The sequence below is a fragment of the Vanessa atalanta genome, chromosome 13 (genome assembly GCF_905147765.1).
Source record: "Vanessa atalanta chromosome 13, ilVanAtal1.2, whole genome shotgun sequence".
NCBI lineage: Eukaryota > Metazoa > Arthropoda > Insecta > Lepidoptera > Nymphalidae > Vanessa > Vanessa atalanta.
In genome coordinates, this window is record NC_061883.1 from 8853122 (window position 1) to 8880902 (window position 27781).

Consider the following 27781-nt stretch of genomic DNA (forward strand, 5'->3'; position numbering starts at 1 on the left):
CATATATTTTTAAAATATATTAAAATAAACTTAATATAGAATAAACTGAATTTCCGGACATATTTTCTTGTTCTAAAGAACAGCAAAGACAGTGAGTTGGGTTTATTACTATCTGAGACATTTCTTTTAATATATTTACCTTTTATTAGAAAATACACCTAGATAGATAAGATAAAATCAACGTCGAGTACAAAATTTAAGTCAAATCGTTATAGCCGGTTTCCAAGACACACGAATAATTACAAACTAGTATATAAAATAATTGCTCTTTATATTACAAGATAAACTAATATATAACTTACCACTATTGTAATAATGTCTAATATTGAAAAAAAAAAATGTATTTTTGATTCGATACGGAAGATCGCTACCTTGTTATTTGTTATATAAATATTCACCGAACAACCCATAAAAAAAATATTTTTATTAAATGAAAAAAATGTGTTTGAAATAGGAATTTATATGCTATAGTTTATTAATTATTAATTATAAGTAGATTGTTAACAGAGTATTGTTGATAACGTTCTCTTATCATGTTTAATGATAAAATATCATTAAATTTATATTTTGAAAAACTATTTACAGGTTAAATAAAGCTTTATTCATATTTCTCACAATTCATCTTACGATATTTATAGCATTCAATAAAATACGAGACTTTTCAGTAAGAAAATACTGTACTTTATATTTAACTCGATCCAGATTCGAATTACAAAAGAGACCCACCTGTTGCGATCCGAGTCCGGTAGCCTGATTAAAACGTGCCGGTTCTTCCGTTTGATACTGCCATTCCGGTCCGGTTTCTTTAAAGAACTCTCACGCAATAGTTCCTGATCAGTTCGATCACACATCACTACTGTCACAGAACACGACACGTCCTCTATAGGAAGCAAGGCTTACAGCGGAATGACTGAGCCACATAAAGCCGTCCACGAATATGTTGAAGTGACCTCGTACGTCATAGCCAAAGGCCTGTTCATAATTCAATGTTTAACAAAATATTATTTAATAAAAAAAAATATAATTCATGTAATAATTAGTTTCGGATTCTGATCTTTTATAGTATTATTTAGATGGAGAGTTTGTATGTTTGAACACTCTTATCTCCGATACTTTTTTTGGAAAACGGTTTCTGCGTTAGATAGCGTGTTTATTGAGTTAGGTTATGGACTAAATGAATATATGCTAAGAGGGGGGGAGCAAGAAAGGTGTGAGGGTGGTGCGATGAGTCGGGTGTGGTATTATATTTCTCAGTATTATTTATATTATTTATAATATTTTTAATTTATAAAATATTAGTGTCACACTGAAGATGCTCTCTCTCTCAATAGTAAGACAAGGTAAAACTGCGGGGCAAAGTTATACTTACTAATTTAAGAAATATTAAATAAATTTAACTAAAACATGTGGTGTATAAAATAAATAATTTTAGAATTATTTAATGAATTTCATTAAAGTATTGTGCTAAGCGTGGTCATGGATGTACGCAGACGGTTGAGACGAATTAATTAGGTGACGGTTGATAAAGTAATTGTGATTCCAATCGCGTCATAGCGTTTACATTTTCCGCTGAGACAGATTCTTGGAATAAAACAATTTATATGGTATTGAAAATGGCGAATTTTGCTGAAAGCTGAATATTTAGGTAAAAGGTCTTAATTTTGCATATATTTTACCGGCAAACAGCAGTATTGTTGTGTTTCGGTTTGAAGTGAGCTACATCTCAATGAATGCTCTATTTATATAGAGAACAAACTTCAAATCAATGTATCAATATCCCCCATAATTGGCACTCGAAAGACTATCACAATAGATCAAGTATGGCGTAAGTATGGGGTTACATAATGGTTTGAACCCACGATCATCGATAATGATGTTTCGGTTACACCGCGGGACCACGAGTATGTCTAAGGGTTAGTGAGCCAGTGTAACTACAGGCACGAGGACATATTAGTTCCCAAGGTTGGTGGCGCATTGGTGATGTAAGGAATGGTTAATATTTCTTACAACGCCATTGTCTATGGGGATGTTGACCACTTACCATCAGGTGGCCCATTAGTTCGTCCACCTACCGATATTATAAAAAAAAAACTATTTTGTACACTTAAAGTATTCATTTTAAAGAAAAAAATCATTTATCTTGTGTTAGTGATTTATAAAGTAGAAACGAAAAAAAAATACATATATACATATGTACAGTACATACAACATTTTTTGCAATGTTACGATGACTTGCACTTAATAAAATGATAGGTTTGTTGTGAAATTAATTGCACCACGAGGATACCACGTGGTCATTTTTATACTATTCTGCAAAAAACACTTTAAATTTATTGTTTTATATAAAATTAATTATTCATTTACTATAACTTAATCTATATCCAGGCTTTGCTCTGGTTAGTCTCATGATTATAAATTTTGTGATTTGATAATAATCGTAGAATGAATTTACAAGTTACTTTAATTAGTTCTAATAAATCTCCCGTATTTTTGGACTAAACGTTAAACAATTTTTTTATATTACTTCTGTATTTATTTTTAACTAACAAAAATAGTCAAAATCATTGTGTACGCGTCCTAACCTTCGAGATTTGTTAGCTCACTTATTAAAACTGGATAAAGATTTAATTGACAGATATTTGTGTATTTTGCCAATTTTAAATAGTTTATCAATTTTGTATCGGTTGTATTTCGAGAATAGAAAACCTGTATGTTATCGGCTCAGGTATAGTAGTAGAAATTATATGCACAGGGGATAGACTACATTAATTTTACGAAGGCCACGGGCTTAAATCGTGGTAGGTTCACTGATTTTGGTGTAATGATTTGGGGTTATTACTAAACTAGCCCGCGGCTTTGCCCGCGTTTGAGAAGGACATGATGTTAGGTAATTGTAACTAAAAATTAATGATGATTATTAATTGAATTAATGATGGCATTTTAGGCTATATAAAGGTATCGCAGCAAAATTGTACAAGGAAAATTATATTAAGATATTATATATGTCTTTATATTTTTTACTCATTCAACGTCAACGTAACGTATCGGACGTAATTTAATGAAGTTATTCAACAATATTTACGCAAAAAATTTATAAAAAAAAAACAGCGAGGTGTTACGAGTTTTATTACCGCAATTATCATATCAGTCGTATGTTGCTAACTGCTTAACAATTTAAGTCCTTAAATGGGCTGTCGTTTATCTTTATAGCCTTGTTATTTAATATAAAGATTTTTTAAAATGAAATTAAGGGTCATGGGTGTCGATTTAACTTTATTAATCTGACAATTTTAAAGGTAAATCGTAAGCCTTCTTTCTTAAAAAAAGGAAGATTGGAAGAAGCTTATTTCAATGTTGCTCTAGTTTGGGTATGAATGTGACAGAGTTTCCGAGACTTTTTGTGCATCGCAAACTATGTAGTTAAAACTCCTTGGTGCCGGCTATAATAGTAGTAGTCTCTCTAAAACTGGGAATTTATTCGGTGTCCGCGTTAAAATTAACTTTAGTTTAACTCTAGACGAGTTTACACAAATAACCCTGGCAGACAGATGTTAAATCTAGTTAGCAGGCTTTAGAATACTAGATCACTGTTCTGATAATAATAACAATATTAATTATTTGTTGCAAAATAATAGACTGACTAAAATCTTTTCATCCAAACCTTATAATTGTAATCCTCTGCTGATTCTACTTTTAATGCACGGCATTTGTTTGCTAAATGGGTCTTGGGGTTTGTTTATAAGATTTTTGGATTTAGAGTTTGAATTCCAAACTCTCAACTCTGAGTGGAGTTCTCAGAAGCAGCCCGAACTTTGGAAATTGGCAGTGCTCACTTTCACGTAGCTCGTAAAGCTCAGATAGCTGTTCCTGTGATTGATCCACTCTGGTTGTGCCAAATTGCAATTCCATCGGATTATGAGAGTGAGGCGATATAATACGTACGCAGTTGGTTGAGCATTGCCGCCGTGACGAAAAACGGTCAGAAAGACTAATTCACTATGATAAAGAAGCGATTAATTCATGGACACTTGGTGTTAGAGCTTTGTGCAAGCCCGTCTGGGTAGGTACCACCCACCCATCAGATATTCTACCGCCAAATAACAGTACTCTGTATTGTTGTGTTCCGGTTACAAGGGTGAGTGAGCCAGTGGAATCACAGGCACAAGGGACGTTATGTCTTAGTTCCCAAGGTTGGTGGCGCATAGGTGATGTAAGGAATGGTTAATATTTCTTACAGCGCCTTTCTCTATGGGCGGTGGTGACCACTCACCATCAAGTGGCCCATATGCTCGTCCGCCAACCAATGACAGAAAAAAAAACATTAAAATTTCCTATGATAATTACGACGAGACGTAATTCAGAAGGTACCATTGGCTTCAGTATGGTTATATTTCAGGACAGATACTAATACCAATAATAAAACTGTCAACATAAATTTTACCATTCGTAAGCAAAACGAACAGTTTTTTGTACATAGTAATCGAGCTTAAGCTGTAATGCATGAATAATTAAAGACGGTTATATATCCGAGTACTTCATTATTTCCGTTGTATGAATTTTCATAATAAACAAACAATAGGAGCTCCGAGCGAGTCAGTGTTGAATTTATATTTCATAAAGCGTAAAGCCGGTCTAATTATATGAATACGGTATAATACATCATATTACTATCGCAATTAATAAATCAAAAGTGTCGGTAACTGTCATACAATGGATGCTTTATTAATAATAATAATAATGTCGTAAACATTGTATTATACTTCTGCCTACTAATAAATTAATGAAATGATGTAAGTGCTTCTTATCAATCGTTATAGATATTTAGTTTGTTGGATTCCCGGCCAGACTTTTTACTTCTCTGTGAGATTAAGCAGGAAGTAGCCCTCTAGCCTTCTACCTTTGTCTGAAGGGATTGCAATTGTCCAAATTTCTGTGATGTTTCGGTTCTGTTATGTCTGTGATGATTCGGGGGATTTAGTTTTATGAGCCTATCAATATCCAAAGGCTCGTAAATCTCAGTGAATACGATATTTAATCTGAATAAGGTTTCTCTCAAAATACTCCCCCAATGCCAATACTATTGTGTCGTATATGGATAATGGTGACATGACAGAGATTCTGAAATGTTCCCTGCGAGATGCCTCTATATACACCCCTATTTTGTGACGTAAGAGGAATTTTGGAAAACCCGCTTCCGAGAAGAGAGCGTAATTTTACCGGTTCAAAATATACGATTCTGTTCAATTGAACCGGCTAGAAGGTCAGATACTTTTTTACATTTAAAAAAAACTAATGTCTTAATCGTGCATGAAAATGCAAAACCACGCCTTTTTGTCTACAGAATATTTTTTCGATTAATATGCGTTAATTATGAATGGTTTATGAAAATATTATGTGAAAAGTGAAGATAGGTTTCATATTATGTATGAACTTGGTTATTATCGAGGCAATAGTTATAAAGGATTTGTTACAAAATTCAAATAACGAATAATATTAATTACTACATACATTTGTAAGTAATATTTCACAGTTGCTATAATTTAATACAACGTAAGCTTCTGAGTGTATCTAATTGGTTTAAATGACATAATAAGTTAGTACACTTATCTTTTCAGTACTTAGATATTAAGGTATTTTTGTCTCACACGTCAGATTGGGCTCGGTCATGATATAGAACGGGACAGTGGATAGACTCATGAAAGAAACAAAAACTGAAACTGGTAACGTATTACAACACACAATAAAGTTTTTATATCTTTACTAATAATCGATACGCGGTTTTACGATCGACAACACTTACACGTGTTAAGCCATCAAGTTTTAAGAATCTACTAACAGATGAATAAGAATTTTAAATATTATAAGCTTCTGTAACTCAACGCTAACAACCGTGGAGATCACGCGCCGAACGATAAATAAAATATATATTGCAAAAATCACGTGAATTCATAAAATTTGCGATCCAAGTATTTATCCATCATTTTATTACGTCCGATTTCGTAATTTATTTTGTTACTATCATTAGGTGAATACGTACAAATATTTAATTTTCTAATATTCATAAACTAATAATAACATTAATGAATATTCGAACATAAATCACTTGACAGGAAGGAATAAAATAATAAAGATACATTCGATATAATATCTCGCCACAGAAAAAACTTAGTGTATAATACCGACTACATAAACACTGCGACTACTAAGGAGATTCTGGACTTAAAAATGAGAGTATCATGGCTGGCTGGCCAAGTACTAACCAAATGAGAGTCGGTATCCAGAATTAATTAATCAATAAGAGCGATAACTCTCTTCTAGAGGAAGACAGGTAGTCCATAATAACAGGGTCAAAAAATGTCGCTGCAAAATAACCATACAACGCAATTAAAAAAGTTATCTTGAAATTGCGATGGTGTGCTGCTTGAAAATAAAAAAGTCGACATATTAAAACAAGCTCAATCACAATAAGAGAAAGATAGATGGAAAACAGATCTGTCTGGACTTTTATTGTTTAAAAAAATACTTTTTTCTAAAATGTTTTCTTTCATTCAAATCTTTTAGCCAATTCCTATCCTAAAACCTTAGCTCATGTCCATATATTCCTGTTCACCGAATATAATCAAAATCGGTTCGACCCATTAACTATAATATCTGAGTATAAAAGAAAGTTAGTTATTAGTAAGCTAAAGTTCGATATATAGTAATAACGACGGAATTTAATTTTTAAATGTTCTGAAATCAAAAGTCGAAAATAAAATTATTTTTCGATATACTCGTAGATCGGCTTAGTACACGTGTATATTGATATTATTTACTATATAGGTGGACGGGAAAATGGGCCATCTGATGGTAAGTGGTAACCGCAGCCCATAAAGAATGGTGCTGTAAGAAATATAAACACTAACGAAGGGAAAAAATATGTTTTGTCCCTTGTACCTGTACACTGGCTCACTCACCCTTCGAATCGGAACATGCCCATACTGATACTACTGTTTGGCGGTAGAATATCTTATGAGTGGGTGGTACCTACCCAGACGGGCTAAATAAAATTAGCATAATAAAATATTTTATTTGAAACGAGATCGAGGCGATCGTTTTATTTCATTGTGTTACCATCTAAAACGTCGTTATTTTTATAGTACCTACTTTAGCACTCAAAACGTTCCTCAACAATTGTTTTTTGATCTGAAATAAGTTAATTCGACATTTCTCTTATTTAACTGGGGGTTACTGGGGCTCTACTTTTTCTGTACGAAAGAAACTCGAAACTCTTTGTAGAACATGGCGTGTAATGTTAGAATGTCATATGCGACATTGAATTTAATTACTATAAATTTTATAAGAGACACAGATCAAAATGGCGTGTCAATGTTAGTCTGTTGTCAATATTTCAATGAATTCATCTATACATATAATAAAATTGGAGTGCCTGTTTGTAATATTAAAATAACCGGAAAAATTTATACACGGTACATATGCCAAAATAACATTTTTTCACAATTTTTGTCTGTCTGTCTGTTTGTTCCGGTTAATCTCTGGAACGGTTGAACCGATTTCGACTGGATTTCACTGGCAGATAGCGAATAAAAATAAAATCACGCTACAATATCCAAATAACTTAAATTCAAACAACGCGCACGATGTCGCGGGCACAGCTAGTAATTCATAAAATTTCATGAGTGAGATACGAAGTGACTTCTTACATGCAGAGTATAACAGATTACTAAAGACAGACAAAGCTGCAGGATATTATATGCAAATGTATAGTATTTATCTATGTTAATCTATACTAATATTATAAATACAAAAGTAACTCTGTTTGTCTGTCTGCTGTTCATTTTACCAAACCACTGAATCGAATTAAATTAAATTTGGTATGAAGGAAGCTTGAACTCCAAGGAAGGACATACTTTTATATCAAAAACCTGACGAACAACCCTAAAACGCGAGCGAAGTCGCGGGCTAATAATAGTTTACCATAAACACTTTATCCGTTCACGAATGTTAATCCGTATTTTAAAAGTGTATTCCAAAATTCCGGAAAACGAGTACGTGACGAGATATTTGTGCTAAAAGAGAATTTCTGAGAAAAATACTGACGTAAGTTCGAAACCCCCTCCTTAATCCCCCTGGGTGTTAAACTTCGAAAAAAGTCTTTGTTATTTGACGCCTAAGTCACTTAAGTAATCGTAGTCGTCAAATTTTAAAAGTTTCTCGGGATATTTTATTAAGTACCTACATGTATGAATTTATTTATCGAATGAGTTTATTTTATTGAATGCAGTTTTGGGTTTTAAAATTAAGTAAGAGCCTCTTAATGTCCCCCTACTACGGCTAAGTCCTGCTCTCTCTTTATTGGATAAATATGTGGCAATTCCTCGCGATGTTTTCTAAAAGAACTTTGGATAAGTATTTAATTGAAAAAAAAAAATTTTTCATTGTTCATTTAAGATGTTTAATTAAAAAATATGGGTCTTTTGATGGGTAAAATGTATTACTTTTTAAAAATAATAATAACAATCAGAGACTCGATTTACAAATATGTAAAATAATTTGATACAATAAAGAATACAAACTATTTTATTCGTTTTATTATTGATTTTTATTATTATTTAACACTTTCAGGGCTTTTTATTTGATCATTTTTAGGATTTCGTAACCAAAGGGTTAAACGGGAGCTTATTACTGAGACGCCGCTGTCCGTCCGTCTGTTCTTCTGTCACCAGGCTGTAGATATATTAGATGAAGTATTTCTGTTAAATACTAAAAAATAGAAGACAATTATGACTCCCGTACGATTTTTCTGAGTTGTAGAAGTTTTCAACTAACAGAGGTACTATATTATGCTGACATTTAAAGTTAAAATTTTTTCTATATATATTTATTTACATAAGAATTATTAACATTAAGTTCTTAAATATATACAAATATGAATAAAAATAGTTACTGTATAAAATTAGACTACGTGGAATGTGAATCATGCTAAAATCTTAGATAAATATAATTTTTAAGAAATAGTAGGTTTTTATTTTGTAAGTGATTTTGGGATAATGATGAGAGAGGCGAAGAAATATGTGTCGGCTCACGAAACAAATCAATTTTTCCCATAAGTTTCTACCTTAACTTATCAGTAACAAATTAATTAAAAAATAAGATTTTAATTTATGAAGACATTATGAAGACATTCAAATTAAGAATATATTAATGTCCTTATAATAGGGCATTTGGCCGAGACATTCGGGAGGCATTATATTAACATATTTAATCAATGTGTACCGTTTCACGCACACCTGCGTCGTTTTGTCAACTGAAGAGCAATAACGAAGGCAAACATGGGCTGAGCTTGTAATGGTCATGTAAAATTGTTTATAGAATCATATATAAATTGACGCAGTTAAATCTGATATCGCCTTTATTAAATCTTTTACGAAAGGTAGGTAACTAAATTTGTATCTCGTTCGTAAAATCTTGAAAGGGGTGGTTCTCACAGTACTACTGTCTGTCGGCGGTGGTTGCAACTTACCATAAGGTTGTCCATTTGTCTTTCTGGTACCTTAATATCGTTAAAAAAGTGTAATATACGGTCACTGCCGATTTAATATAAAATGATATACTGTACACAACCGCCTGTAGAATTACCTTAATAGAATAAATATTATATTACCGTTAAAGAGTAATCAGTAAACATACACAAGAACGCGTGAAATAAATAAATATTTATTGAATGTCAGTTAAAAACACGAGCTAATTCTTTCAAAAAATTGAAAAGATGATAATCACTATAACAGTAATTTTTGCTAGGTTACTTTATAAGAATAAGTATTTTTCTTGTCTTAAAACCATTACAACATCAAGATCAATAACATCAAGGAGGACAGCTGCTGGCGACGTATTCAGAGACAATGAAGAATTAGACGTTGTAGAGTCCAGTGCAAAGTTGTATCTGCATAATTATCGATACTATATAATACTGACAGCAATAACCCTGAAATGTAGGTTGTGATCGAGTGTGACAACAAAAACATAAAAATGATCAAAGTATGTATATGATGTATATACTTCGTTCTAACTAAAGATAATTATCTATAAGGAATGTGCAATACCAATACTAATGATTAGTTTAAGTAACAAAAATAAAATTAAATGCAAACTCTTATTGATAAATTTAATAAAAAATTAATAATTAGATACACCAAAGTTAATAACAGTTATGTGGAGATATAATATAATACGTTTGAACGTCTATATTATGCAGCAGATTACAAAAAATAATAATTCTTACGATTTGCAATAAATATTTCTAGAGATACAATTGTTACATAATAATTTTCCTCATTGCCATGAAATACTGAGAATAAAATCGTTAAAGGCATCTAGGAGTATGTGGATAATAGTACATATAAACTCCATAAAAATATTTAATTTATATGTGGTATAATAAGATCCCACATGTAGTATATTCAAAGTAGGTCGGCTTCTGGTCATCCGATGGTATGTGGTCATCATCACCCATAGAAATTGGCACTTTAAGAAATATTATCCAACCTTATATCATCAATCTGTTACCGTTAGAAAATGACCTATTTTCGTATGAAACATCAATATTTTTATGAAGGTGCTTAAGTCCTCTTCGACCGCCTCGTAAACGTTGAATATGAAGATAAAAATATTCTATAATTTTATCCAAGCTGTCATGACGTCGACTTTCATTTTAAATCCAATCTACTCGCTACTCCTTGCATAAAGTAAATATTTACAAATGTGAGATCAACTATTTTATGCATCGATTCAGGCAATGCATCTATTTCATGTACTATGTGCAGATAGACGTAAATAAATAATAATGAGGTTGATTATGTTTTGTTGATGACGTTAGTAACATCTAACATTTATTTATTTAATTACATTTGGCTGAAACCTTGTGCAATATTTTCTTGAAGGGTTCTGGTACAGTAACATAAATTATAGCTGGTCTGTAGGTACTATAATTGTGTATAACAACAATTAAAACGTATCGCAATGAATGCCAGATTATATTTATATATAATATTAAAACCTTTTGCAAAAAATAATAATAATTGTATTCTCGTGTTTCTTTTCTTGGTCTAATAAAACACGTTAATATTGAATTCAAATCTAATACAACTTTGGTCAGACCTTTAGCAACAACTTTGGACCAATTTAATTACTACTAATCCTTTAATATAAAAAATAGCTTATATTCACTTACAATTTGCTTATAACCAATATGGATTCAGAAAGGGTCGTTAAAAACAATATAAGTGGTCATTACGTATAAAATCTGGGATATTAAGAAAGCTTATAAAACAAAATACTTTGGAATAAGAGCAAAGTCGAACCTTATTTGAATTTATCACCTAAAGAATAAAATTCAAAGGCTCGATGTAATACGAAAAATTTTTTTTGGAGTCTCAGTAATGAAAGGGTTCTTGCAAGGGTCAAACTTTAGTCCTTTTCTCTTCCTCATTTACATAAATGACTTACCCTATCCTAATGAGAACAAATGTTATAATATTGTTTTTTGATAATCGATTGAAATGGTATACTTCAGTTAATTTCACATAAAGTAAGACATTACGTTCATTCGTCATCAACGCATTTTACTTTAGGGCAAAGTACGGGCTATACATACAATCGTTGTTTTGCACACGAAGACTATTCAAAGCATGTATAACCTTAGATTTAAAGTTTCTTTCAGTAGTGATTTCAAAGAGATAATATTGACTGTAGCTTCTAAGACATTTCGTATAGTATAATGTATGACAGGATTTCAATACATTCCAATCAAATATTATGCGATATTAGGTAAAGACTTAAATTAAGAACCTATTTTGTGCTAAAAAATAAGTCTCATTGGTTAATATTTTCGGTGAGCGAATACAAAATAGCATCCTGATTTATTACAAGTAGGTATTCATTAAATATTTCAATGAAGTATGCGTTACAGTAATTATATTTGCAATGAATAATTAAACAACGATAATTAAATTGATAAATTTTGAATGAGAAGCCTTGTTTTAATCTTTGCATTCTGTCTGCGTTATTTACAAACGATAAATTGAATACTTTTATTTATATTAACTTATTTTTTCATAATATAATATTTACTATACATTTTTAACATTTTACTTTACTGAATAAAGGAAAGGTTTAGTAATACGACGCAATATTTTTATGTAATCAATCCTGTATTAACCTCCACCGTTATCAATTTTTGTTTTTTTTTTTTAATATCTTGGACAACATCACATACATTACTCTGATTCCAATGTAAGTAGCTAAAGTACTTGTGTTATGGAAAATCAGAAGTAACGACGGTACCACAAACACCCAGACCCAAGACAACATAGAAAAATAATGAACTATTTCTACATCGATTCGGCCGTGAATCGAACCCGGGACCTCGGAGTGGCGTACCCATGAAAACCGGTGTACATACTACTCGACCACGGAGGTCGTCAAAATGAATAAATATAATGAAAATCTTATATTGATAAGTTTAAAAAATCCTTTAATAGGTACTAGTTTTTTTTATTTTATCCAAAAATAATAACCTGCCGAATAACGAATTCCAAACATGTGTATACACAAAATATTTGAAAATAATATTAGCAGGCTAATAAGTTAATGGGATTTTCGGTCGACAAATTTTCAGTAGCAGTGCGGAGTCTGGTAGTTGGAAATGATTCCATTCCCGTGCCTTGGAAAGCTCATAAACCTTTGCGTGTCGGTTTATTAGAGTGAGGGAAAGGAGTGTGCACTTGTACACTCATACATTTGAGTATTATAATATGTATTGTATTAATGTAAAAGAATATATTCTATTTTAAGTGTCATTTTGAAAGATAGCTTTTACCCCAGCATACTACATAATAACAATTATTTTATTTTATATATAAGTGTTTATAACATAGTATAAACAAGGTTCTAACATTCATCTCAAACGGAGAAAGCCTAAAATAAAAGCGTGTTAAATTTATAAGCACTTACAAACAATTACAAGAGAAATTGTCATATCCATAGGTGGGGTGGCTACTTAAGCCTCTATTGTTAACACTTATATACATAGTGGCTTACAGATAATAAAATAAAAACTGTTCATACTTGGCTCTCTTTAAGCAAAAAAAAATGGAAGTCTATAAAAAATATTCATAAGAATTGGTAGTATATTAGTACAAAACAACATTAGTACCTACATATATTTATTTACTCGAAAGGCAATTAATATTTACTAATTAGTGCATAACGAAATGTTTTACACACAACCGTTCACGGTTTTCTCATTTCTTTCGGCATCGTAGTCATGGAATAAATAGTGACAGATTGTCATGTTTTATTCTAAATCTATAATTGAAATCACTAAATAATTGTGAATAAAAGTTTATATAGTTTTTAATTTCACAAATTTAAAATTGTTTTGTTTTTAAATTATTTGGCTGTAAAAGCTCGAACTAAGATTTTCCAGTAAAACCTAAGATTTTCCAGTAAAACATAGGATTTACCGATTATGAATGGTAAATGTCCATAAAACTTTGGGATTCGAACTTTTACCATCATTCACTTGGTAAATCTTAGGATTTACATGTTTGGTTAGGTTATAATAGTCCAAAAAAGTCGTCCCTTTATAATAATACGTAAGTTCGAGCTTTTACAGTAACATACATACTACAACTACTTATCACAGTTTTTTTTTGTGACAAGTTCTAGTATCAGTTATTGACCTTGACGACAACATACTGCCTCTGCTTTAAGGAAACTCCTTACGTCCGTAAATAATAAAGTTACCCATTTTAAAGGCTTTATAAAACATTTTAATACATTTCCAGAGACAAACAATATTACAAATTTCACCATCCCTTGCAAGGACCGTGTGGCCTAATGGATAAGGCGTCGGACTTCGGATCCGAAGACTGCAGGTTCGAGTCCTGTCACGGTCGTATACTATATTTTTATGATGTAATTATTTTTATTGATAAAAATGATTACAATATTTTGTTTGCGTATTTATGAATATTGTAGATAAATCAATTATTTATTAAAGGTCAATAATACTTGTGTTTTATAGAGTAAATTATAATATTTTCTAATAATTATTCAACATTTTTTGTAGTCTTTGTTATTGTTATAATTGTATACAATGGGTATATAATGGGTTGTCAATATAATTGGCAACATTGGTTGTTTAAAATCTCTATAGAGGGTCTAAATATATATATATATATATATATATATATGTACATGTGGACCTTTTGATCTTCCGACTACGAATATCGTTAAAAAATCTTAAGCCAGGGCTGAAACAAAAAATCTCTGAACCCTGGGACTAACAAACGGGTGTAATTATTATCCAAATAAATTAAATATTTTTTCAGTTGGGTATTTGAGTAATTAAAACAAATTATAACCCTTTAACTCATTATAAATCTTTTACATAATTCTTTAATTTTCGTCATAAAAAATACATTATATCAATTATCATTATGTACGGATTTCGCACAAGATAATCGTTACAGCAGTCCAAAGCTAGACAGTTGGTTTTCTCCAAACAAGTTGGTAGCTTAGAAGGCATTTAGCTCCTGGTCCTGCATCTGATCTTTCCGTACGTGTCAGATTGCGTGCCCATTAGATTAGACAGTGAGAGACTATTCTTAGAGAGCTGTGTTCTCAGCTGTGTTTGCGAACTTAAGAACTTTAATGATCCTACGCAGTTAGTTAGTCCTTGAGTGTGCCCTATTAGCCAAAATTCTGATAGGCCATTTAACTGATAAAACCCACTCTCTAAGAGTATTATGCTAGATCTTGAGCGCAATTTATAAGAAATTGAGAATTAATATTATTTTGTAATGCGCATTTCTTGGTAGGCATAGACCATTTATTTTATATAATTAAAAACGATGAATAATTCTTCGAATTTCACAAGAGAATTGATCGTCTTAATGCTATTAGCTGAGGTTCGACGGCAAATTGATTTCATAAAAAGCTTTAAAATCATTTAGATTTCTATAGGCAAGTTGAACTTTTCAATTTTGTATTATTTAATGAATATTAAAAGTCAGCCATATTAACTATTTTTTTAGTTATAAAAGAGTAAAAAGAAAGCGACAGGATAATATTTTTGAAGGATAACATTAGTTTGTAAACAAAATGAGTCGTATTTTGAAATGAAAATCAAATTTAAAGGATACATATGATTATATATATAATATTTATAGCACCAAGTTTTAAATAATGATTGCAGACTGAAAACCAAGCAAGCACCACTGAATTTTCTGAGATTTTTTTTATACTATTTACTTTATTGTGACTCACCGCTGGCTCTGTAGCTTATACTTCTACTAACTTCTATAAAGTTGAATCGATCGCCAAGACACAAATCCCGTATATTTGTCAGGATAACCTGCTAGATTTTGCTAATCATATATTCAAATTGGATTTGTGATTTTAATATTATGATTAGGTACGCTCAATCTCCGAATACAAAATTGTTGCAATTTGAAACCTGCAGATCGAAGCGTTTCAGATTTCTATACTTTTGTTAAACTTGTAAAAAAAAAAACAAATATTTTTAATTATTCGCATTTCGAAGATTGATAAATGGACTAACTGTTTGTCAGTCGTCATTTGTGACCATAACAATTAACCACGTGGCTAGCACCAATCTCGATTAATGGCTTTTCCAAATAATTGAAGTAATTGACTATTCAAGAGGTAGCAAATGGATAAATCAAACGCCAGTAATGTACTAAGTTCTGAAAGTGTCCAATAGCGGCGGTATTCACTAAACATCAGGTAATCCGCTGGCTGTTTTGCTCGAAAAATAGATCAAATTGTCAATACATTGCCGACTGGTGTAAGATGTTATAACAAACGCATCAACCTTTGATGTATCGTACTAATAAATGTAATAGCACTGATTAAACGGGGACCCAGTAAACAACGTATTGCTGTTAATTGCTTATTACTTGGTGAGTGTATTGGCGAGCTTGATTGAACACAATGAATATTTAAATCAAATCAGATCATATCAAAATACTCTTTATTGTACACCAGTAAACACATAATTCAGTCACGTTTAAGAAAGATGCACAAGAGGCGGCCTTATCGCATAACAGCGTTCTCTTCCAGGCAACCATAAGGTAGAGGAAAGAAACAGATATAGGAAGAGGTAGGGGTGTACAAGGCAGATATAAACATAATATATGACATAACATTACAGTGAAATAGTAGTATATAAAGTAAAATAATGTACAGTACGTGATATCTAACATGCACACATTTATTATATGTATGTATCTATATAATTATTATAAATAAAATTACAATTAATAGCTAAAATTCTCGTGAAAATATACTTTAACGTGCAAGATAGTATTGTTTGAGGATGCTTTTAAATGAAGCAAGTTATATATTTTAGATCAGAATGTTTTCATATAGCCGAAACAGTCTTTAAAATTTAAATTAGTTAAATAAAACAACTTTCGTCTAATTATCCTAGATTAGCCAGTTATTCCGAGATCCTTAAATCGAAATCGGTTACGACCTAGTAAACAGTTAAAGGTTTTTTACGGTAAATATTCTTTGAGTAGCTTTTCGGAAATTGGACGTTGGCAGGGCTTACACTCCGGTTTCTCAAAGTACGTAAAGCCGTTGATCCTAAGCCTGAATCCTATTTTCTGTCGTCTGTAATTTGCTGTTCCATCGTGTTATGAGAGTAAAATACTGGACCATAATATGTCTTGTTCAGTTAGAAGTCTCCCTTGAGACTAACTGCCTTAGGTGAGAGTGAATGTGGAAGAAGGACACTTCGCTATTAAAGATCTGAATTAGGAGTGAAGCTTTGATTGTTTACACAGCAACAAGAGCGTTGGTCGATCCTCACTGTTATTATTGGAACAGGATAGGGTATAATTGATTACCTGACTTCGAAAATTCCTCATATTGGACCGGATTGAAACTCAATTTGCAGCGGAACGTATTATCTTAAAATAATTAATTTTTTATCAGATTTGCAAAATTATATGAGAGAGTTGTAACGATTTTTTTTTTTTTTTGAAAATAAAGGTAGACTTGTGTATACCATGCTTATGAACTAAAGCCCAGCATCATTTGAAGATTTCGAAGATCATACGAAGATTGTATTAAACAGGTGTAAATCTTAAAGAAATATTAACTTAATTATATTGTAGCCATGAAGTTGTACTTCATAGGCGTCCGTGGCGGTTAGGTATAAAAATTTAGTCAAATTCTACATATGACATCTGTCATCGATTCTGTGGCTTAGCAGTGAAAGCGTAACAGACAGAATTACTTTCATAATACAAACACAGAGTCTTATAGTAGTCGTATATTTGAAAAAGGGATTGGTCCATTTGAAGGCTAACTCTAGCACCGCGCGTGCTCATTGGTCAAATCAAATACCGTGCACTTCCCCGGCTTCCTGCTACACACTTCCGTTACTTTAACGAAATCACTCCCATAGATTGCGGGAAAGCGAGAAGAAATTAGTTAAAAAAGTCTACGTTCAAGTGACGTTCTACGTCATTGATTACGTTACCAATTTGAATTGTAGTATATTTATAATGTGAAACGTATCATACCTTTGGCACCAGTTCTTAGAAGTAGCATCGCGGGCGTCAGTTACTGTCATACTCTGAATCGTCATGTTTTTCTGTTTACTGAAACAATATAGATATTCATTAACGATTAATCTCCTTCATGTGTTGAATTTAGTTTGTTTTTAAAATTCAATTTGCACAAACATTGTTTTTTTTTAAAAAAAAATATTTTCAGGTGTAAAATAGGAATGCTATAATACGAGCCCTCATTGAACGATGGGGTACAATTCGCATATAAATATAATTTAATTTAATATATATTAAATATAATAAATACACTTATATAAATTCTGCGTGGTACCGAAAATAGAACCGTGTACAGAATTAACTTACTTTGGCAAAATAAAAGCCAAAATAAATCATATACATAAAAAATTGAGTTAAGGTTCTAGATTTTATTTTAGCCTTTCTCCTCGATCATCTATGTAATGTAATTTATTTAAACAGAGTAACATCCTGTGAATAACCTACGACGAGCTCCTTAATATACAACTTTATCAAATTGACCTGAGCTAGATTGAAAATATATTAACCATGTTTATTCTGTTCGTATGTGCTACCAGGTGTTTGAACAACGTAACCGTTTTTGACATCTTGATGAATGGATGGATGCCGGTAAGTATCCTGGTACCTTTAGTAGACTATGTGATGTTATCCAAAAACGAAAAAAAACACGCGAAAAAATCTACTAACTAGGGAATAGAGTAGAGTACGTAACGTAATCGTTACAAAGTACTAGAATTGGCCTTCAGTTGAGCTTTAGTTACATTTACTGTATAGTGTAAATCATAGGTGTCAGTGTGAGCCGATATGGCCCAGTCGTTAGAACGTGTGCATCTTAACCGATTGTGGTTAATGATTGCGGACTCAAACTCAGGGAAGCACAACTGAATTTTTATGTCCTTAATTTGTGTTTATAATTCATCTCGTGCTCGGTGGTGAAGGAAAACATCGTGAGGAAACCTGCATGTGTCTAATTTCAACGAAATTCTGCCACATGTGTATCCACCAATCCGCATTGAAGCAGTGTGATGAAATATGCTCCAAACCTTCTCAAACGTAATGAGGCCCATTAGCCCAGCAGTGGGTAATTTACAGGCTGTTAATGTTGAAATGTTGTAAATCATATTGAGTTGTCATATTTAAATTATGCGATTTTTTTTGGATAAACCTGATGGTTTATTATTATTATTATTACGCTTACAACAATATCATTTACTTGTTATGCAATAATATTCGTCTCTTCCAAATGATGTTTTTTTCCCATTTGTAGTTGAAATACTTGGACCTTCGAGTATTAGTGCAAGAACCTCGCCTTATTGCTTCCACTAAAGACAGAGGGGCTGGTTTATTTTTTGCCTAGAGATCGGAATTGCGATTCGACGGGGAAATGTTGCCAGCATTCTTGCCACCATTCCACGCGTTCATGATTTGAACAGTAAATATTTTTAATATTTATTTGTATATAGTTAAGGCCCTAGCCTGTGTCAAAATGTAGGGTATGATATAAATAAATATATTTATTTATTTATATTTTGTCTAAGAAATAAAATTAACGTTCATATTTTTATTGCTTCGTAGTAAAATGGATATCTAACATTTCCAATATATTATGATAATATTGTATTTATCATAGGTATCGAGATACAAATAGATCAAACAGGTTTGTTGCAAAAATATCGATATAATTGGTTTAAGCTGCTCGTTACGCCGAAGCTTAATTCTTATATAAATTGAAACTACGGTTTATCTGGTTAAAGTTAACTGATATATTTACAGATCAATTTTTTTATCCTTTAGATACATTTTTTTAAATTATTATTTACTTTTGGAATCGCGAAAGTTTTATGTTGAAAAATCTTAAATTTAGTCATGATATTGTCATCTGATAAATTAAAAGAGAAATGTAGGTAAATTTATGTTTGCGTGCAAATGGTATTATACAATTTGTAAGTCTACATGTAAAGCTGGGATGGCCTAGTCGTTAGAACGCATGCATCTTAACCGATGATTGCGGATTCAAACCCAGGCAATCACCATGAATTTTCATGTGCCTTATTTATGTTTATAATTCATCTCGTGCTCGGCGGCGAAGGAAAACATCGTGAGGAAACCTAGCATGTGTCTTTTTGCAACGAAATTCTGCCACATGTGAATCCATCAAACCGTACTGGAGTAGCATGGTAGAATATGTTCCTAACCTTCTCCACAGAAGGGAGAGGAGGCCTTAGCCCAGCAGTGGGAAATTTATAGGCTGTACGTGTTGTTGTTGTACGAGTAAAGTGGTAACAGCGGGGATAAAACAATCGTCTCCTGGATACTTCTAAATCATTTAAAACTTAGATAATACATTAAATATAATACATTTAATACTAAATTCGATAAAAACTCGCTGAATTTCTATGACTAGTGTATCACTTCATTGAATCAATGAGTGATGTAGTTGTTCAAATATTGTACATCGTTGTTCATTTGTTCCTTATTCATCTGCTATTTAATTTATTTTAGTTCTCTCTTCCATATATACTCTATTACAACCATAAGAGGAAAAAAGCCAATTAAACAACATTTGACAGCTAATTGACGCGATATCATTGGTCGAGAGCTTGATTTATCTATGATATTCACTACGGATTTGCGATAAAATGGCGTTTTGAACGTCGACGAAACAATTATCGGAATTTTGGAAGTAAAATTAAAATGGAAATAAGTAGTCAAGTGCAATTATTTTGCTTTATAAATAAAGATATATTTTTCATAGAGTCTTAGTAGTGTGCAACATAGCTGAGTTATTAGCAAAACGCATGAAATACGTAAATCTATGGTTTGTTTATTTTTTTCCTACTTATATTGGAATAGGCTATACATACATATGTTTACACCCTTCAAACTAATTTTATACCTCACATCATCCATACAGTTTTTGTGTTTGAATTATTTAATGATATTTAAATTACTTTGTGAATTTATTAAAGTAAGAAGATATATGTGTATATATAATCGTTGACACACATCAATCATATATAATGTATACATACGTATATTATATATATACTATTATCAAATTTATTATATTTATGTATTAATGTCTGTTATATATAATGATGATGATGATGGCGGGTTCAGATCCAGGCAAGCGCCACTTTCAATGTGCTTAATTTGTGTTTATTATTTATCTCGCGCTGAATTCCTGAGGTACCTGCATGTGTCTAATTTAAACGAAATTCTGCTACATGTGTATCTATCAACCCACATTAAAGCAGCGTGGTGAAATAAGATCAAATACTTTTATTCAAAGGAGAGGAGGCTTAGCCCAGCAGTGGGACATATATAGGCTGTTTTATATAACGTAACGTAAAAAATCTTAATCATACAATTTGAACCCGATAGGTTCGCGTCATCAACATTTAAAACCACCTGATACAGACAGTCTTGTCTAATCTCCATAAATGTATATAAGTAACAAAACCTGATATTTGAAGCTATCGTTATATTGTACAATCGAAAGTGTAAATTAGGGTTGTCAATTGTTCATTTTTAAATTGGATTCTCCGTTTTATTTAACATATATATTTTTGTTTATTCAAGAATAAATATTCGTAACACTTACTTGTAACCACCACTCAACCCATATTGATTGAATATGCAAAATAATATTATTTAATAATATTGCGGTCCGGTATCAGTCTAGCTTCCAGCACAGCTTATTACTAAAGTTTGGTAGCACATTGAAGATGTAAGAGATGATTAATACTAATTACAACGTCATTGTCGATAGACAGTGGCTACTACATACGGTCAAGTTGCCCATTTGGCAGTCTACCAGCCTATATTAAATAAGAAAAACAATAATTAAAAAAAAATAGATAAATAAATTAAATTTACTTTATAGTTATTTGTGTTTTAAGAATTACGAATACATTTTTACAATTATCGTCATTTTGACGTATTGCTTTTTTTGGTTATTTTTGAATATTATATTTTTAAAGAAGTAAAATTTTCTTTGTTTTTACCGATTGACGTATTTATTACTATATATATATTTACTTAGAAATTGTTAGAGGACGGACATAAGCTATGGATACCAATAGTTTGTTAATATTTTAATTTTTTTATATGCGTCGCAAATAAATTTATCTGTCCGTGTCCTTTTGAAGCGAACGTTGCCATAACTAAAACACCCACCCATAAACACCTTTTTTTTGGATTATTGATGTCATATGACTCTGAAATATTTCCAGAAAAAATAAATACATTAGTACATTACGGACAATGTATATCTAGCTAAAATGTTTATACTACCTGGTAGAAGTCGGGCTCGTCCCGATTATTTTAATTAGTTTATTCATATGAATAATTGTCGATGAGACAGTTATTAAATTGCCGATTTCATTTTTTATGCCTCGTGTATATTGCATAGTAAATATTGTAACATGAGATGTTGATTTTATTACACCGTAATCTGTTTTCCTAACATTTGTTCGTAAGAATGCGTAACAAGCGAATTTCATAAAACAAAAGCAAGCTGTATAACGCTAGTAATCTGAATAAAAAAAAAACACGTGCAACAAAATCCACGTGACAGAACTGAAACGTTAGAAATATTTATTTAAAGCAATGTAGTGTTCAAATTTGCATTATATATGTTAATTTTAATTATTTATTTTGCAAAGGAATTTATTGGACAACATCACATACATTACTCTGATCCCAATGTAAGTAGCTAAAGCACTTGTGTTATGGAAAGTCAGAAGTAACGACGGTACCATAACTATCCAGACTCAAGACAACATAGAAAACTAATGAACTTTTTCTACGAATCGAACCCAGGACCTCGGAGAAGCGTACCCATGAAAACCGGTGTACACACTACTCGACCACGAGGGTCGTCGAATTTGATCCGAACAATCTCAACAAGAGGCCTACGCCCCACAGTGAGACATTGACAAGCTGTTAATATTTTTATTTACACTTTATGAATACAATTTTATTGAGTCATGAGACTCAACTAAGAGAGCAAGCGAACGAGGAACACAATGCAGGAAACATTCAATTTATCAACGTTTATTTCATTAAAAATAGTTCAAAATGTATGACATATGTTACTTATTGTGATTCTATAGTTATTAAAATCGTATGTTTGGAAGTCATTGAAAAACTCGGCGTTTAACTAAAAACAAGATTTTATAGGTGATAAGAATGCTTGCAATTATTAATTGTTGGATTTTATGTATGTATACATTTTTGGGAACAAACTTAAATTAACTATTAATAATAACAATACATAATAACTTCTGTTATCAGTGCAGTAGCTTTACATTTAAAATAAACCTGTAAAATGGTCAGAAGTGCTTGTCATGACCTATTTGAATAGTATATTTGATTTGTTTAAATAAATCTAACAAAACACAGACCACAGAGTATGCACACGATAATTCAAATAAATTGTAATTTACTGTTACTAATTGATTTATTCAAACAGTGCTATCGGTTCGTGGTTGTAGTTACCTATAAATAAATTTTAAACCAGACACCTCTTTGAAACAATATGGCTCAGTGATTAGAACATGTCAAACTTGACTGAAAATCGCGAGTCGAAACCCGAATAAATTTACGAAGGTGAAGGAAAACATCTGTCACATGTGTATTCTCTGACCAGCTACGGATTAACGTGGTGGAACAAACTGCAAAAATCTTCAAGGGAAAGACGAGCTGTGATTTAAGGTACATTTTTATTTGTTTTCAAATATGATTTGAGCTTCTTGTATTTAAGAATGATGTGATTTTGAATATTTGTTTAACACGTTGTTGCCGATAAGGCAGCTATTTTTGATGTGTGCGATAATATGTAAATGGAAATTTATTACATGTTCTGAACAAAAAAATATGGTAATTTTCTTTAAGATGCTTACGCGACGAATAGCCCACGGATTGACGATGTAAGTATTGTATTTTGTAGATTAACTATTAATTATATATCGATAATAAATAATTTAGTGACATATTAGGATCATCTGCTACGCTTAAATGTTGTAACGACAAAAACGGCGTAATATAAATAAAGTACGTAACTATCTACAGTAGTCAAAAAATGTGGTCACGAAATAATTTATAATATAAAAGCTATCAATATTTATTATTGTGTAAAATATAAAGTTTCCTTAAGGAAATTAATAATTCTTTTTTTTTTATAATATAGACGAAATATACGTACGGCTGAAGAGAGCGTCACGCCGTTTGTCGTCACGGCATTCGAGTCGCGATAATGGATATTTTGCATGAAAAAAACGTAACTATTAAAATCTTAGTTAAGAATAATTCTTTATAAATAATTATTATCTTCCGTAATAATACCCCTGAGGGTTTAAGATTATGAGAGGAAAATATATTATGTGATTCATGTTCATGGGAATATTGTATTTTCTTTGAAAAGAGTTATTTAAAAAGTAATTGCTGTGTTTTTCCTTGAGTTGAATATGTTTGTCGTATTTCCTATTGACTTATAATATTTTGATATGAAATCTTATACATTAATAATTAACTAAGTTTTATGACAATTAGGAATTTCTAAGTGTAAACTTTTATTCACGGGTAAGTTTTCAAAATTGTTTAATTTACAGGATCTAGTGAAGTGACCTAGCTGAACCTGGGTAATTTTCTGTAAATCTATAGTACCCAAACTGTCACAACCTATTTTACTCCTTATATGGCTATATTTATATATGTATGCCTATATATGCTTACTCAAACTATCTCTACTCTAAATTTCATCTAAATCGGTTCAGTGGTATAAGCTTGTAGAGGTAACAGAATCACTTTCGCGTATAGATATATTTTGTAGATTAAAATATTTTTTCACACTCCAGTATATTGTATACATATATTTTTCAAAACGAAATTTAAAATACATCTTGAAAATGAAAAAAATAATTGTTTTTTTTTTAATGTATGGTATCCGACTTTTGTATCGTTATGTTACAGAAGAAACGATTGGCTCGCAATCTAGATTTTATCGAGATGTACCGGTAAAGAACCAACGTTAACGATGATAAATGAAATTAATTTCATCAAACAATTTGTTTGTCGTCTTCGATAAATCATTAGATATTTATTTTTTGTTCTTGTACGCCGAAACGTGAACGATAGTACCCCGCCCCCAAGAGTTATATACTTTATTTTAAATCTTTCTCAATAAATGGGCTATATTTATATATCTGATGGGCTATCAACCTTATCAAATATTTTACGCAAATGTGACTGGTGTTGAATTAGCGCGCTTATACAAACTCTTGAGCATCTATACATGTGTAAGTAAATGTATATATAATATATTATGTCAGATATATTTAGTTTTGCAGTAATCTACAGTTCGTTTCCTCATGCTTTTTCAATCGCAACAAGAATAATGAAAGCATTGTGATCTGATGAGAAAGTAGGTTAGCATTGTGTCACAAATGGATTTTATCTTTATTTATAGACAGTTTTTTTTTACTTCTTGTATTTACAACTAGTAACGACTTTTCATTGAAATCATCTTTATGTGGTATACCGGTATGAGATCTATTTGTATATAATTTGTTTATATATATTACGCGATATTATCATCGTCGATAAAGTCAATAAGTTTAAAAAAAAAGTAATACTTTAGCGAACATACTTAAATGTATGAGCACACAATCTCAGTATTATTTGTAAAGGCGAAAATAAAAAAAAAATGACTATACAAGAAATAAATCTCAAGGTACGGCATCAAATACAAACTTACCTTATCAGCAGGTGCTAAAACGCCACAAATACTGAACTATAATTAACACAACACAAAACACACTTGCTTATTATACACACAAGTATAGCCGGTATCACGGTATCGATATAACACTAAAAATTACACAATTGTTATAAGTTTTAAGCAAATCTTCGTGAGTGATCGTGCACGCGCACGCTCGCTCGCTCTACAAATTGTCTGATGAGACGGAACGTTGATTGGTTGCTGGTAAGACGTTCCGTGTCCGGCCTTTTAGAGACGATGGAATCGAAACTGATGGATAACCCGTTTCAAAGAAAAAAACTAAGGGCGGTATATAGAAACGGATCTCAGCTCTACCGTTATTTTGATTTTAGTAGTGTTGATGATACGAGGAACGTTTGTTGTGTTGTGTATCAAAGGTGTGTTATATTTAGTAATTAATGAAACGAAGGAAAAATAAACTAAACGAATACGACCTCCGTATTATTACGTTCTTAATTTTGTTTTTAATATATATATTTTTAAATATGATGTTATATAGGTATATATATATATATATATATATTATAAACCACAAAGCAAAACAAAGTTGTTAGATAATTATAATTGAGCTTCTTGATATTTTTTTTGTCGCTTATTACTACTAATTTTAAGAAGCTGAATAGCAATCGAAACATTTTCCTTATGGGTTTTGCAGCATTTTTTTATTCTCGTCGAGTAATTAGTATAGTCAAGTTGTTACTCCTTCATTATATATAGTAATATATTTTTGTGTTTCTTACATTTAATATACCTATCTCTTTTTCTTACATTTTTTTCAATCGTAACAGTACGAGACCCTCTTCAGGAGAGTTAGACATTATCGATGGTCGACAGAAACGATAAAAAAATGCTCAAGTCTTCGCAAATATTTACAAAACACAAAATCCACGTCACACGTTTCGTTACTTACGGGAAATTTCTTAGAAATGTATGCTGAAACAACATTGGTTACCTATGTAGAAAAATATTTAATCTGACTTCATAAATTTTTAAATTTGCACAGAACATGGATCTTCAAATGCTACCAAAATATATTTAAATAAAAAATAAAATAATGTTTTTATCCTTTTAACTTAATTGCAATTAATATCTTGAAGATATTAATAAACAAAGCATATTACTCAATATTGGATTAAACATATAATAAAAATGTGATTGACAGACAGACTATGTATTAAAATGATGCACAGTTCATGTAATTTCGCCCGATAACTACTAAGTTTTTTGCCGACTGACGTATCACTTGTTAATTTTATCTTGTCAAATAATTAAACTATTTGTTTTTTTCTTAAACATGGACGACTTTTTTTTTAATTGCAATGATATATTGAATGTCTTTATCGTCTTTTTAGGTCAATGATTCTATTACCATTAATAGATCTCAAATTTCATTACGATCTAAATCAATAATTGCCTTAAACGACAAAGAACACCGACGTACATACAGATTAACAAACATACCGGCGCAATACGCATGAAATAAATTAAAATACTAATTTATGTATAGTTAAAAATCTATTTGAAGCCGGCCTCAAGCCCACACAAACTACTGTACCATCTACTTAAACAAGTTTATTTATTTGTAGCCGAATATCATTATAATAAGGTCCTTACGAATCATATTATTGAATAATAATGATAATAGCTTGGAAATGGCGGCCTAATCTGATATGTAAAGAGCAAAAAACAAGTAGCAATAGATACTAGTATATTAACGATTTGGAAACAGTCAGTTTTTGTAGTACATACAATGTTGAAAGTCTAATTGGATTTGTTTATAAAGGTTTATCACAGTTGGACTTTATCTTCATTTTCGTCATTGCCTTCAATTTTTATGACCTTTTTTCATCTATATCGATAATATAGCGATTCGAGTAGTGCGTGCTTAAAGTTTATGGTAAAATAATCGAAGTTTAGTATCATAGGAATGTATGTTAGTTTGTTAGTCAAGTTTCTATTTCTTCTAATCTACTTTTTATGTCATTCAAAAAAAGTATCCTCTATTCCAATCCAGGATATATTAACTAAGTGGCAAATTCTATTGAAATTCGCTCATCAATAACGCAAATTCCATCTCGGCAAACTTTCGTATTTATAATATTATTAAGTTAAAATGATACATAATATGTCCCCCACTGTTAGTTTAAGAAGAATTTGAGATGCTATCTCGTCGCGGATATCATAATATAATGTGGAATTTTGAATGATAATGATTTCATGAATATTAAAACAGTAACTTCATTTTTTACAAATGTGTAATAAATGTCAAATAGTGAATATGTTTAGATTTAAAATCGTTCAATATTAAATTTAATAACTTGAAGTTATTAAAATTAGATTACTGTTGTTAGAGCAT

At 31.2% G+C, this 27781-nt stretch overlaps 1 protein-coding gene and 1 non-coding gene across 3 annotated transcripts in view; one reads left to right on the forward strand and one right to left on the reverse strand.

Annotated features, from left to right (window-relative positions):
- LOC125068053 (glutathione hydrolase 1 proenzyme-like) overlaps positions 1-25560 on the reverse strand; it is a 60459-nt gene extending 34899 nt beyond the window's left edge. Inside the window, exons 1-2 of one of the 2 annotated variants that reach the window (XM_047677039.1) lie at positions 25402-25560; positions 17619-17696 (exon numbers count right to left, since the gene is read on the reverse strand). In XM_047677039.1, coding sequence (XP_047532995.1) covers positions 17619-17683 — 65 coding nt within the window. In that variant the 5' untranslated portion in view covers positions 17684-17696; positions 25402-25560. Of the gene's footprint in view, positions 1-726; positions 954-17618; positions 17697-25401 lie in introns of those variants that run through there. The other variant, XM_047677038.1, reaches the window with a different exon arrangement.
- Trnar-ucg lies at positions 13886-13958 on the forward strand. Its single transcript has one exon. It is a non-coding gene; the product is annotated as a tRNA-Arg (tRNA).
- Positions 25561-27781: the final 2221 nt, after the last annotated feature.